The sequence below is a fragment of the Microtus pennsylvanicus genome, chromosome 21 (assembly GCF_037038515.1).
Source record: "Microtus pennsylvanicus isolate mMicPen1 chromosome 21, mMicPen1.hap1, whole genome shotgun sequence".
NCBI lineage: Eukaryota > Metazoa > Chordata > Mammalia > Rodentia > Cricetidae > Microtus > Microtus pennsylvanicus.
The window spans coordinates 26,801,212-26,816,446 of NC_134599.1; the positions used below are offsets into that span (position 1 = coordinate 26,801,212).

Genomic DNA, 15,235 nt, shown 5'->3' on the forward strand with positions numbered 1-15,235 from the left:
ACTTTTACATCCCTAAGATCCCCTAGCCCCAGGGTTCATGGACCATTGGTGATACATAGAATGGGGGAATCATTTGTAATGCAATTGGCAGATGCCTGCATTATGCACACAATCTGACCTGAAGTCAACTTCAGAGGGAATCGTAAGTGTACAAATTACAATAACTAACAGCACATACCATTGAGCTCTTCTCTGAAAGCTTCTGATATGCCTCTTTAGCTGCCAGATGCTTTGCTTCCTGTTCGGTAGCTCCTAAACCAAATGTTGTCAACCCAACTTTACATTTACAAATAAATCTAGAAAAAAATGTGAGTATTCAGTCACATATCAAAAATATTGTCAATCAACGTACAATTTGAAGAAAATGCTACAGACAAATAAAGGCCTTGAGATCAGACTGTATTTATGTTTCCTACAGACAAATAAAGACCTTGAGATCAGACTGTATTTATGTTTCTTACCTCATATATTTTAAACTCCACAGAAACAGTCACCAATCTATCTGAATAACCAGAAACACTCGATATCCTGGCTTACAGTTCACAGGTAAAATATAACTCTTGTTTCATTGAAAGACCGACAGCAAACACCATGTGATGATTTTAAAAGCAAGCAAGCAAATAAAAACTTTTCAGTTCCAAGTGAAAAGATTTAAAGGGAATGAAAAAAGGCGGGGATCCAGCGAATTTTCTAGAGCTGTTCAAATAGGAGAGAAAACCAGCTGGCAGAGTGGGGCTAAAGAGGATAAGCCACTAGGACGCAGGACTAGGGGAAGACAGCCCACTGGGGTGTTCTCAGAGCCTCCCGACTCTGATGCTTGTTCACACATTATACATGAAGTTTAACTCACAGTAAAAGATTAGCAACAGCTCATAATAAACTAGAACAATCAGTGCGACCTACTCTACTCCCAGGTTGGCGAAAGTGGCCTTCCTGTCACTCAGGCAGCTTCCGGTACCACACTCACTGTCTTGTGGACCAAAGGAAACAGAAAAAAGCAAAGCCAAGGAAAGCAGAGGCTACTGAAAAACAAATCATCCAAACTTGATTCCAATAGACCCTCCAGCCTCAGGAATTGGGTATTTGATGTTTATAACTCATAAACCTTTTGTAATAAATGTATATGCAGGGGGGGGGGGGAGACTTCTGGAAGCTACATATGAAAGCCTCTCAGTGTTATTGGTGGTACACAGTGACACAGTAGGAGAAGCCAAGCCACATCTCACCTTTGGGACGAATCAGTATTGGAGATAAAATGTTTATAATTTACAGACAGGTTTTGCATCTGGGCAATCCTATCGACAAGGCCTATGTAATCCCCAGCAGATGAAACTTCTGAAAAATCCGCATGACCATCTGCCTACAAAGAAAAGAAAATGTGCTTAATACGAATCATGAGTTATCATATGAAATTGCTAAATAAGTAATATAAGAGACAACAAATATATTTCCACAAATATATTTCCTTGTTAAAATTGTAACTATATGCATATTAGGAAAAACATCTGCAAAAATAAATTATCCTTTTAATTTAAAAATACTAAATGGCACATTAAAATTACATATATCCATGTTACATAACATGAAGCATGAATTTATACACCTCACAATGGCTGAATTCAGATAATTGCCACAATTATCACTTTATATGCTTTTCTTCCTTTTTTCTGGTATGGAAAGGACACTTAAAATATATTTTCTTGGCAATTTATAAATAGACAATTTGTCACTTCTTTTCCTTTTATAATTTCACTAAGGAAAGCAAAGCTAGGTGTGCTCGTGCACATCTGTTATTCCAGCCCTCGGGGAGTCAGGTGAAGAAGGACTCTTAAAAGAAATCCCACACTAGCTCAGAATTGAGAAATATATGGTTCTTTATTTAGGGGTAGACTCACAAATTAGACTCCTCTGCTTGAACGAAGATTAGAAACTGAAATCCGCAACCGACACAGAGAGGCAGGTAAAGAGGCCTTAAGTATGCTCTATGTCTGCTTACATAGCATAAGAGGCCACGCCCCAGTGGGCGGGTAACCACTAGCTATAAGATTTCCCACAGCAATATGGGAGCAGGGAAGTATATATCTTAATTAAGGGAGCCATCTTAGGGTTAGCATGAGACTTGAACCTAGAGGGGCTCCCAGGTGCCCAGGGCGATGTCCCCAGTTAGTTCCTTGGGCAGCTGAGGATAGGGAACCTGAAATGATCCTATCCTATAGCCATGCTGATGAATATCTTGCATATCACCATAGAACCTTCATCTGGCGATGGATGGAGATAGAGACAGAGACCCACACTGGAGCACTGGACTGAGCTCCCAAGGTCCCAATGAGGAGCAGAAGGAGGGAGAACATGAGCAAAGAAGTCAGGACCACGAGGGGTGCACCCACTCACTGAGACAGTGGAGCTGATCTATTGGGAGCTCACCAAGGCCAGCTGGACTGGGACTGAAAAAGCATGGGATAAAACCGTACTCTCTGAATATGGTGGACAATGAGGGCTGATGAGAAGCCAAGGACAATGACACTGGGTTTTGATCCTACTTCATGTTCTGGCTTTGTGGGAGCCTAGCCAGTTTGGATGCTCACCTTCCTAGACCTGGATGGAGCGGGGAGGACCTTGGACTTTCTACAGGGCAGGGAACCCTGACTGCTCTTCGGACTGGACAGGGACGGGGAGAGGAGTGGGGGGAGGGGAAAAGGAGTGGGAGGAGGAGGAGAGAAATGGGAGGCTGGGAGGAGGTGGAAATTTTTTCCAATAAAAAAAATAATAATAATAAAAAAGAAAAAAAAGTATATATAAAAAAAGATTTCCCACAGCAGTCAGGGGCAAGAACACCAAGGCCTAACTAACATCTACCCCACCTAATTCCGGCTGGAGCTTGTGAGGTGACTGCAGGCTCTCCGTGACTCTCGGTGGCCGCGGGATATCCAAGAGGAGTTCTGGTGAGGACCTAGTGAAGATGGTGTGCCCCAAACCACAGGCTTTGAACCAGACCAGTGACTCATTGCAATGAACATTTGCAGGTAAAGCTGATTAGATAAAAGGGTGTGCTGTGTGACGCACCATGGCTCCCTGCCACAGTCTGGCTCAGGGGAGCCACTCAGGCCGTGGGAGAAGCAGGATCTTGGTAATCAGGAAGGCATGAGGTCGGCGAATGACAGACAGACACAACACACAAGAGAGTGGTTGGAATCTGCTGCGATTTTACTGAATTTTTGTTTTCATTATATAGTATTTAAATAAAGAACAAATCAGAAGGTCATGTATCATGAGTTGGCACAGTATTAAAGCTTCTTTTAGTCACATCAGCAAATTTTTAAGGAAAGCATATTATCAGGAACAGGTGTTAGACATAAGACATCCTTAGAAGAGGAACTCGTGTCCTTGGGAACGTAAATCTCACACAAGTGGTTTCATCTTATCTAAGATTAGAAAGTTTCTGTCTCATTATCGCTATCATGGCCCTTCCTCTTTCTTTTTTTTAAATATTTATTCATTTGTTATGTATACAATATTCTGTCTGCGTGTATGCCTGCAGGCCAAAGTGGGCACCAGACCTCATTACAGGTGGTTGTGAGCCACCATGTGGTTGCCGGGAACTGAACTCAGGACCTTTGGAAAAGCAGGCAATGCTCTTAACCACTGAGCCATCTCTCCAGCCCCCCAGCCCTTCCTCTTTCTAACCTTTTCTTTATCTCATCTAGTGACCAAACATGCCTAATCAGTTCTCTGCATCTGCTGAAATATACTTTTTTTGTACCTTCTTATGCAGCAGACACTATGGGGGTTGGGATCTAGCAAGCCTATCCATAAAGTTCAGAGTATAATATAACAGTCTTTGTCCATCAACATTAACGCATCTATTCCCTTGCTCATCATACACCCTGTGTATGACAAAGGTTCTGCTGTAGTCTTATACATGCCCATACTGTGCTTCCCTATCCCAGAACTGTTCCTGAAGAGACAATCCTTGTCCTGTAGCTATATAGAATATCATTATTAAAAGAGATTGTGTAAAGCCCACATCCTGCATAGCCAGCTAATCGAGAAACCCGTCTATGCCTCAACGGCGGCCAATACCGGACCATCTGCCATTGACATGGCTCCTGTCTGGCATAATGACATATGTCATGTCACACAGACGACACTGGAGTTGGTTTGGCAGCTCCCAATGGCACTAAGACCAAGGAAGAAGTGTTGGAAAGATGGAAAAGATGGACAAGCGAAGAAGTTTTGTTCTGTTTTTGGTTTTGTTTTTGTTTCTTCGTTTTGATTTGGTTTGGTTTTAATTTTTTCAATTTTCTTTTGGGGTTGATGCTGCAAGGGTGAAGGACATATACGGGGGGACTGGAAAATGAACGGAATTGGGGAGTGTGATGTGAACTTCCCAAAGAATAAAGAAATTATACAAAAAAGAATATCAAGGCCCACCTGAGCCACACAGAGAACCTGAGGCCAGCCCAAGCTACAAAGAAAGCCTGGGGCTAACCTGAGCTACATAGAAAACCCGAGCTACACAAAGAATCTGAAGCCATCCTGAGCTAAAATAGAGTCTGAGGAAAGCCTGAGTTACATACACAGAGTCTGAGGCCAGTCTGAGGTACAATAGAGAGCCTGAGGCAAGCCTGGGCTACATAGAGAGTCTGAGGCAATCCTGAGCTACATAGAAAGGCTGAGGCCAACCTGAACTGCACATCATGTCTTACCAAAACCAAACAAACCAGACCTATTTTCTTGTCTTACATTCTAGGATTTATTTTATTACCTTTATTTTAAAATTTATGTGTGTGTGTGTGTGTGTGTGTGTGTGTGTGTGTGTGTGTGTGTATGCATGACGGTGCCTAAGGAGACCAGAAGATGCTTGTGATCCCTTGGAGCTTGAGTCACAGGTGGTCATGAGCCACCCACCATCTGGGAACCCAGTTTGTGTCCTCTGTAAGAGCAGTACACACTCTGGACATCTGAGTCCTCCCTACCCACACACCCCTTCTATTCCTGAAAATAGTATTGTCACACTTTCTAGGATGCTGCAGCCTTTCTAAAACTCAAAACAGAGAGTAAAGGATGGAAGGAAAGCTCTGCGCTGGCTCACAGCTTAGCAGAAAAGATGTACACAGAAGCAGTGTTCTGATGGCCTGAACCTTCGTTATTTCCTGCCACATCAGGTTTGCTCCAAATTTTCTCTTCTATGAATCTTACCAAAGGACTAGTGTTGGGTTTCATTCATCCTTATTACTATTTGTCTTCCTCTATACAAATTTAAACCATTGATATTATTGTCTTTCTTCCACTTTGAGAGAAGGAGGTTACCCTATTTTTTTCTTTTTGACTCACTTTTAGCTTTTTTTTTTTTTTGGTTTTTCGAGACAGGGTTTCTCTGTAGCTTTGGAGCCTGTCCTGGAACTAGCTCTTGTAGACCAGGCTGGTCTCGAACTCACAGAGATCCGCCTGCCTCTGCCTCCCGAGTGCTGGGATTAAAGGCGTGCGCCACCACTGCCCAGCCACTTTTAGCTTATTAATTAGAGAATTTGTGGTTTTTATTGGTTGCTTTTGACTTGGTTCTAAGGATGACATCTTCAGTAAGTCTGTTGGAAGGTAATACTTCTCAGTACTGAGCATGATCTTCCCATCTCACACATCAATCCCTTCATGTCTCATTTGCAGCCACTGCTTCAGCTTCCTGATTTTGATATTGTAGCAGATAACATGAGCTTTTTACCATCTGCCTCAATGTTGGTAAAGTTCCTCCTCTTTCCCTCAGGTCAGCGCTTTCATAAGGATCAAGGCCGGTCTTGGTACTTCTGTATTTCTGCTAACTTTGGAGCTAATTTCATCTAATGCTGTGTCCTTATTTCATAAACATTTTCAGCTGAAAAATCTCCAGATAGCTTTATATGTTTGATATTAGAGAATTGTATCCAGGACCTCTTGCATGCTAAACAAAAAACCACATACGTTCCCCACCTACCTAGGGACCAGATAGGCCAGCTTATTGCTTGTTTGTTTGTTTGTTTTATATGCTATTCACCCTGTTTGCATCTTCAGGGACACCAGTCTTGCGTGTGTGTTGGTCCTCTGTAATTTCCCTTCAGGTGCATAGCTCTCCCTACCAGGACTTGTATGTCTTTCCTCTGTTTTGTTTGTTTGCTGGGGTGAAAAGGACACCTCCTAGCCCTAATCAGCCCGTGTTCCACTGGACAGTCTCATCTTTCCACGTGTATTTAAGTTCAGAGCATGAAAATGTTTCTAGCACTCACTTAGAAGTGACAGCTTTGCCAACAATTTCCCTGGTGTATTTCTCACTCGGGAGAAATGGGGATAGGGGGAAAAAAGGAATAAAACTTTGAATGAGTGTTTTTACACTGACACATGCATTTTCTCACTGATAGAAATTATACATACATACATGAATCCATGCATGCATGCATACATACATCCATACAACATATTTACAGCTTCCCTTTGACCAGATGAAAAGCCAATTACTCACCTGGTGTTCGTTGTTAAGTATGTCAACAGCAAGTTGGGCAGCAGCATTTTTTGCTTCCTGCTTTGATTTACCTTCAGCTTTTGGAAATTCTTTCTCGTCTATTATAACTTGAAATGTAAACCTGATTAAAAAGACAGCATTCACAACGTATTACACAGTTTGTCATTCTCCTAAGGACAAGCACTCTGGTCTCCACTGCCCCACGAGTACGCTTCAGGATTTCAACAACAATGTCTTTTTGAAGCAGGGAGAAGTCTGTAATTTTTTCCTCTTTTCTTTCTTTCTTCTTCTTGTCATTTCTTCACAGTGCCTCGCTCTATAACCCAGGCTGGCCTCAAGCTCACTACAATCCTCCTGCTTCAGCTACCCAAGTGCTGGGATTATAAGGATGAGCTACCAAGCTTAATGTTTGTTTCCCTATTTATTTATTTAGCGTAGGGGTGAGGTGTGTGAGCGTATGTATTGTCTGTGTGCTCGAGACAGGACATGCTTGTTGGAAATCAGCGGACAGCTTTGGGGACTCTCTTCTCTCCTCCCACCATGTGGGTCCCAGAGAAAATCTCAGGTCGTCAGGCTTGGTGGCCAGTGTCTTTACTCACTAAGTCATGGCTCCAGCCTCTGTTTTTTCCTTGAGCCCTCTGAGGTTCCCAGGCTCTGTGGGACTATCACAACACTCTGGCAGCTTCCCTGTGGAGCTGAAGTACCGACATCCAAAGGGCACCACAGTTGTCCCCCTCCCCTCCACATTTATAGGGACAGACATTCTAGTGTTTGCTTGGTTGTTCAATTTTTTTTCCCATTTAAATGTCTGGACTCGAACTCAGGCCTTACACCCTAAGCACATGCTCTAACAGTGAGCTACACCTCCGTCATCTGGGTCTCACTTTCCTTCATTCCACTATTTTCCTTCCTGAGAGAGAGAGGGTATGTGTGTGTGTGTGTGCACGTGTGAGTGTGTGTTCAGAAGATTGTGTGTGGGGTATGCACGTGTTGGGGGAGAGAATTATCTATGTGCATGCAGAGGTCAGAGACGGACTCCAAGCATCCTGCTCTATCACTCCGCCTTACTCCCTTAAGACAGGATTTCTCATTGAACTTGGAGCTAGGCTAGTAGCCAGAGAACCCTGCGATCCTCCTGTCTTTGTTCTATGTTTATGCCAATTAGCTTTCAGAATACCGGCTTTAGGGCGTGGTCAGCCACACACAGTTTTTGATGTGGATGCTGGGGATTCGAACTCCAGTCTTCATAGTTGCATAGCAAGACCTCTTCTCCACTGAGTCACCTCCCTGGCCCTAGTCATACCTTTCCTGATGACAAATTACCTTCTGTCGTGTGCAGGTCCTGTAGTACAAACTTCTTTATACGTAATTGTTAATCTGTTCTCCTGGCAGTATTTATTAAGTTTGTCCATGTAGAAACCCAGTGTATCATTGGCCATTTTTCCTCCCAGTAACCTGCAACGGAAGAAGTGTTTGCATGCACGGTATTAACAGATTATAGATAATCTGAATTCCCAGCCCCGCATAGGAAACCACTGGAGACAGTGGATCTTCTCTACGGGACTCATCTTAGCCCTACATAAATTCAGAGAACGCTTCGTGTCAGAATCTTTCTCTCCTCCTATAACATCTACTTTCACAACTACTGGCCAAGGAAAGAGAGCCCCACTCTTTGTTCTACCCATGGCTTTCAAGGAGTGAGATGTTTCAGTCTGTTTACCTGCCTGAGAAGGCGTAATGAATGTAGGAGTGGAATTACAGCTCTTATGGTAAAAACAAGGCTATGTATACATGGCGCCCAACGTGGGGCTCGAACCCACGACCCTGAGATTAAGAGTCTCATGCTCTACCGACTGAGCTAGCCGGGCAGGTGGCTGGGGTGTTGGGGACGCAGCCCCGCCGCCCCTTATTACTACATATACACATATTGAATATAATATATATTGCTATGGATTATACATACACACATGTGCACATACACAACTGTGTACACACAATACAACAACACACATATACATGTACACACACAGCTTTGTAAACAAATACGACTAGGTTCACACACATACAACACACACATAAACACATGATTACATACGTTCATTTGCACACACACACAATTGGAAAATAGGCAAAGGACTTGAGTACTAAGGAGACACAGCAATGGCCAACAAAACAGCAAAATGATACTCAGTGCCATTACTCAGAAGAAAGAAGGGAAAAGCTATATCTTGGTATAGATACATTTAACTTGATTTAGACATTATACACTGTGTACATGTTACCAAAATATCACTTAATGCCCAGTAAATCTGGAAATTTGTGTGTTTCTATTATCTATTTAAAAGCGGACTCAAAATTTTAAGGTTTTGTCGGCTGGAGACACTGCTCATTTGGCAGAGGGCTTGTCTAGCATGCACAAAGCCTCAAGTTTGATCCCTAACTCCACATAAAGTTTTAAATCTTCAACGAGAATCTTCACACTGTGAACAACAGTTCTCAACCTGTGGGTTGGGACTCTTTTGGGGGTTGAATGATCCTTTCACAGGGGGCTACATATCAGATATTTACATTGTGATTTATAACAGCAGCAAAATTACAGTTATGAAGTAAGTATGAAATAATTTTATGGCTGGGGTCTACACAACATAAGGAACTGTACTAAAGGGTTGCAGCATTAGGAAGGTTGAGAACCACAGGCTTAAAGCATCGTTCAGATCCTGGATCCTCTAAGAGCCACCGAGACTGCTCTTGTGACGTTCCCAGTGGCTCACTCTTTGCCAAATTCAATAATCAATGTCAGTTATTCATTCGTCTCCCTTCTTCCCCCTTCTTAGCTTAGGTTGTGAGACACCTGATCTCTGGGGTCTCCCCCTCTCTCAGAAGCCGTACTTTCTCTGCTTTCTTTCTCCCTTCTTTTCATCTTCCTTTTCATCTAAATATTGTCCAGGGGCCTCGTCCTCAAGTATCCTGTTCCTACTTAACTCCTTCTGTGATCACCTCCAGGCTGTGGCTTTACATTCTACATACACAGTTATGGTTTTCACCAGGGTTGGCAAGATGGCTCAGCAGGTAAAGGCGTTTGCTGCCAAGACTGACCATCTGAGTTCAATCCCTGGGACCTACATGGTAGAAGGAGTCCCGACTTCCACAAGTTATTCTCTGACTAGACAGGCTCACTGAAGCACATGTACAAACACACACATGTACACAAAATAAAATAAAATAAATGTACAGTTAGAGATATGACCCGGCACTTAAGAGCACTGCTGCTCTCCCGGAGAATCCAAATTTGGTTCTCAGCACCTGTGGCAGGCAGCTCACAACCTCCTTGTAATTGTGGCTTCAGGGGATCTGATACCTTTCTGGACTCCAAGAGAAACTGCCTTCCCATGTCCATACCCATACTCAGATACACGGATAATTACAAAATAAAAAGTAAATAAATTCTTTTTAAACATAAACGTAACAGTTTTAACTGAAAGGGAAAGGAGGCACCGGATTTATAATAAAGGCTTGATACAAATGAATGAATGAGTCCATCCACGAAAGAGCACGGAGGTACCTCCCATTCCATGCTCCCATGAACTGGAGCCCGCTGTCTATTGGGCAATTTTTATTCACCTATCAGGATGGGCCTGGTCTTCTCTGATGCTGCAGGGGCAGCTAGAATCCTTCCCCATCACAACCCTCATCACAGCCGGCTGCTCTATAACCTAATCCGTGAGCTCCCCAGGAAGCAGTTACAACTCTTATTTACTCACCCAAAGAGCTGTCCATCACATGCACCAACAAATGCCACCTGCCTGTCTCACCTATGTAGCAAAGACACTGGTCTTACTCCCCTCAAACTCCCCAAAAGCCTGATGTGCTTCCAGGAGCTACTTCCCATACAGCATGCATTCATGTCATATATGATATAGAAATGAGGAAGCTGCAAACAGTGTTCCGGCCCTGTCAGGTTCACAGGGCAAGCTGAAGAAAGAGCACCATCTGCACAAGATTCCAAGGTCCTGGGCAATAGCCTAGGGAGGCTTTAGTTTCTGGGAGGCAAGGCACTTCTAGTACTAAACATGCAACAGGAAATCTCATTTGTCTAGAAGACAAGGGTATCTGTGAATTAACATCCATTTAACATACATGTAGTGAGTACTTGTCAGGTAGTAGATGCTAGGATTATACAAGCGAATAAAAACTGCTCTTGGGACCTTACTGGTATAGAAGGATACAGACAAATTGCGGTACTAAGTATTAATTGGAAAATGGAGAAAAATACGGGAATTGGGGGACAGGGAGGGCAGAGTAGAAGTTCTTGTTCAGGGAAGGCTGCTCATACAGTTGGTTCTGTGAGAAGGACTGAATACTGAGAGGGATCTCCCCATGCTATTCCTTGGGGGTGGGGTGGGGGAAGGGCTTTCCAGGAAGCAGGAAGAGGCACCACAAAGACCAGGAGCTGAAGGGTACTTGGCCATGGCCCAGAAGCACCAAGGAAGTCTGAAAGTGGTGGGCAATGGGGGTCTTTGCCTGACTATAGGGGTTGATGTAGCAGAGGTGAGAGCAGGAGAGCAAGCATCCGGTTCAGAGTTGAAGAAAACTCAGCTACATGGAGAAGAACAAGGTGGAGGATGGAGCGAGACCCGGCTGACACAGAGGCCTGCCAACTGGAATACCATCACAGCTGTGCAGCCAAAGTCTTTCCCTGAGTCATTCCAGCGGGCTTCTAGAATTCCCTCCAGAGTTTCGGGTCATCGGGTTTGTCACTTTCCTTATAGGTCCCAGCCCCACTACTGCTGTCCAGGAAAAGTGAGAAAATAAGCCCTCAGGTCCTACCGCGTTCCTGGATCTGGACGGCGGCCCCCCTGACTTAGAATTCAAATTGCAATATGGGGGCTCTGAGGTCGCGTCCAGGCTTCTGCTCACGGTCGGTGCTGGGGTCGGTGGAAGACCAGGCCAGGCCCATTCAGTCTTGTTTCGTTTTCCCGGCGGACTCCGCCTTCCCGCGTACAGCCCCTCCCGCACCGGGTTGCACCCGCGAGAGGACAGGTAGGCGTGGCTCCTCTGTCCCCGCGAGCGGGAGCTGAAGTCTGGAGAGCCTCTGCTGTCCAGCTCGGCCACAGTGGCGGCTCGCCATAGGTCCTTTCCCAGGTTTCTGAACATTTCCTAACTCCTACACTGGTAAAGCTCTGCTGGAAGAGGAAGGAGAAACTCAGGTCTCCTGCTTGCGGTGTTTAATAGGTTCCGGGATATCTAGTTTTAGATATCATACCCCAAAAGGATATGGACAAAATATGATGGAAAGAAAATAGTTTACTTGACAAATAAATGCCACTCATTTGTAAAAAGAAGCCCAAGAAATATGAATGGAGGTGATTCTGAATTTGGCCGGAAGGAGGTTGGTATGTTCTCTAGCAGCGGAGCATGACTGCAGTGATTTGCTCAGTTGGTGTCCTGCAGACTGAGCACAGTAGTGGTCCTCATGAAATGAGATCGTAGTGTCAACCATTGCTGGTGGAGAGCTGGGTTTGGTGGTGCACGGCTGCAGTCCTAGCCCTTGGGAGGTGCCAGAAGGAGGATCAAGGTCATCCACAGCTACAGAATAAATTTGGGGTCGGCCTGGGCTACATGAGATCCAGTCTCAAGAACGGAGCATAGGTCGGGGATGTGCCATCGTTCTATCCCCACACCGCAGTGACCAGACATGGTGGTCCAGATCTGTAATCTCAACACCGGGGAGGCGAAGACAGGAAAAGCAAGCTCAAGGCCTTCTTGAGCTACAGAGCAAGTCTGAGGCCAGCCTATACTACGGGGCAATCTCAGAACCAAACACCCAGCGATTTAGGGAGCAGAGACTATCGGGAGATATCAGGAGAGGAAGAAAACATAATTTGTTCACTTACTCTCTAACCTTAGCCTCCAGGAAAATCCAAAGGCATTGGCCGGGCGATGGTGGCGCACACCTTTAATCCCAGCACTCGGGAGGCAGAGGCAGGCGGATCTCTGTGAGTTCGAGACCAGCCTGGTCTACAGAGCTAGTTCCAGGACAGGCTCCAAAGCCACAGAGAAACCCTGTCTCGAAAAACCAAAAAAAGAAAAAAAAAAAGAAAATCCAAAGGCACTTCCTTCAGTGGCTAACACTTCAGCCAGATGTTCTGAGATTATGAAGGAATGATGGTGATAAGGAGACCTTTGGCAATGCTAGAGAAAGCCACCTAGACCGAAATGGGCAGAGTAGTCGGCCATTTCCCTGAGAGTGTTCACTAAAGGCATTACTTTCTGCAGAATCTTTTGTGGGCAGGTGGCATGGAGACCTCGCTGTCAGCTTCTCACCGGGTTGTCCAGTGCTCATTTCAGAAGCTGTGGCAGCTAGTGAGAGTTTATCAGGATGGCGTTACCAAGGCTGATCTGGTCACTGGGCAGGCGATGTGCCCATTGACTGCAGAGCCTCAGTGAGCCCCAAATGAATTTCTCATGGAGGACGTGCTTTGTGTCCCTATGGGACAAACTTTTCTCTCTTCTTAGTTTTGGAGTAAACAATTTGCATTTCTCTCCTGCCCTTTTGTGTTTTGGCACCATCTTTTTATTTATGTTGAGTTTGTTAAACCTTTTGGGTTTGTAAATTTCTAATAATTTGAATTGAAAAAGTTCAGTCATAATGTTCTTTTTTTAAATATTTATTTATTTATGTATTTATTTATTATGTATACAATATTCTGTCTGTGTGTATGCCTGTAGGCCAGAAGAGGGCACTAGATCTCATTACAGATGGTTGTGAGCCACCATGTGGTTGCTGGGAATTGAACTCAGGACCTTTGGAAGAGCCTGAGCCATCTCTCCAGTCCAGTCATAATGTTCTTTATATATTTAACATAGCCCTTTCCTGCCTCCCTTCCTTTCCCTTTCCTTTCCTCTCTCCTTCCCTCCCTCCCTCTCTTCCATTTCTCTTTCTTTCTTTCCTCTTGAATTCCAATTCCATTTGTATTTTCTTTTCTTTTTTTAAAATATTTATTGATTTATTATGTATACAATATTCTGTCTGTGTGTATGCGTGAAGGCCAGAAGAGGGCACCAGACCTCATCAGAGATGGTTGTGAGCCACCATGTGGTTGCTGGGAATTGAACTCAGGACCTTTGGAAGAGCAGGCAATGCTCTTAACCTCTGAGCCATCTCTCCAGCCCCCCCCCCCATTTGTATTTTCTTTATTGTCCCACAAGTCACTAAGTCCCTGCTCATGCTGTCTGTGGATTTTTCCCACTCTCTCCTTCATAGAGGGCAACTGCCTCTAGTGCTGTGAATTCAGTTCCCATGGTTTTTCTTCTTCACAATCAAACGTACTTTTTACTCACACAGTATATTGTTCATTTTTACACGATGTTGTTTGCACCTCTAAAATTTCCATTTGGGTCCTCTTTAATCATCCTTTCCCCTCTCATCATGTTTATTTTACTCTATATCTTTGAGCATATATGCCCTCATGATATAAAGCACATACATTAAGTTGTTGAATTACTATTTGGAGACAGTCGAAACCCTCGGTGTATAAGTTAGCTTTTTGAGGCAGGATCTTGTTATGTAGTCTAGATTGGCCTTTAATTCACAATTCTCCTGCCTCAGCTTCCCAAGTGCTTCGTTATAGGTATGTGCCACCGTCCCCAGCTTTTTGAGCACAGCTATAGGATGAACACTATCTCTTTAAAGGTTTTTACCTGCTGATTTTCTCATTACATTTATTTATTTATTTATTTATTTATTTATTTATTTATTTGTCTGTTTCTATCAATTGCTCTCGTTCTTGGTCGTACATTACATTTTCTTTGTATACTCGGAAAATCCCAATTGGATGGCAGACATAGTGGGGGGGGCTTTATTTTCATCATTTAATTTTGGAAACATTGAGGTTTTTGTTTTTGTCTGACTTTGTCTGTTCTTCCTGGGATTATAGAGGAGCAGCATCATGCCTGACTGGTAATTTTGCTTTGTTTCTGTTTTATTCAACTGGCAAAGAGTACATTATTTTCCTTCATTTTGATCCTTAAGGCTTGCTTTGGCTCTTTGTTCTGGCAGATTTGAGCTAGTTCATTATGGCTAGGTGAGCTCCACCACTGAGGTCTGACCATTCTGCGGGATCTAGCCCACGTCTTACTCTGGCAAACTCTTCCTACTCCCGTGTGAAGCCCAGGAAGAGTCTCTGCCTCACTGTTTCCCAGCAATCTTTTCCCGTTTCTCTGTTTGCTGGTTTGAGTCTGTCTGGAGCCCTAACTCTCCTAGAACTTGTTTAGACTACATACTTGTAGTGAGCCTCCTGCCTCTGCCTCCCATGTGGTAGGATGCTTGAGAAGTGCCAGAGAGGATAATCTTTCTAGAACATTCTCTATTTTGTTTTATTAGTTCCATATGACTATTTATTACCCTGCAGGAGAAAAAAAAATCTGTATGGTACAGAAACTTAAGCTTTAGCTTTGACTTAAAGAATGTAGTTAGAAGAACTAATGGACTCCCGAGGGACCTGCAGGCATGGCGTGCCAGAGTAGATGAAGACGCATTTATCTCGAATCAAACTGGAGCTGCTAATCTTACATCATGTTAACCTGATGCCAATGCAGAGTCGGAATCGAACTCCACCCACCAGTACGTCTGCGATAACTGCTACAAATGTTTAATCCCTAATGAGAAAAGCTTAAGACAATGTATAGCATTTGGAAGCCCATTTTGTGAGAATCCAACCCTAGAATAGCACACAGACAGCAATG

General features: G+C 43.9%; 1 protein-coding gene across 2 annotated transcripts in view; it reads right to left on the reverse strand.

Annotated features, from left to right (window-relative positions):
* LOC142839545 (interferon-induced, double-stranded RNA-activated protein kinase-like) overlaps nucleotides 1-11,682 on the reverse strand; it is a 39,609-nt gene extending 27,927 nt beyond the window's left edge. Inside the window, exons 1-5 of one of the 2 annotated variants that reach the window (XM_075955771.1) lie at nucleotides 11,318-11,682; nucleotides 7,814-7,945; nucleotides 6,491-6,611; nucleotides 1,227-1,360; nucleotides 179-296 (exon numbers count right to left, since the gene is read on the reverse strand). In XM_075955771.1, the coding sequence (XP_075811886.1) occupies nucleotides 179-296; nucleotides 1,227-1,360; nucleotides 6,491-6,611; nucleotides 7,814-7,929 (489 nt within the window). In that variant the 5' untranslated portion in view covers nucleotides 7,930-7,945; nucleotides 11,318-11,682. The remainder of the gene's footprint in view (nucleotides 1-178; nucleotides 297-1,226; nucleotides 1,361-6,490; nucleotides 6,612-7,813; nucleotides 7,946-11,317) is intronic. The other variant, XM_075955772.1, reaches the window with a different exon arrangement.
* Nucleotides 11,683-15,235: the final 3,553 nt, after the last annotated feature.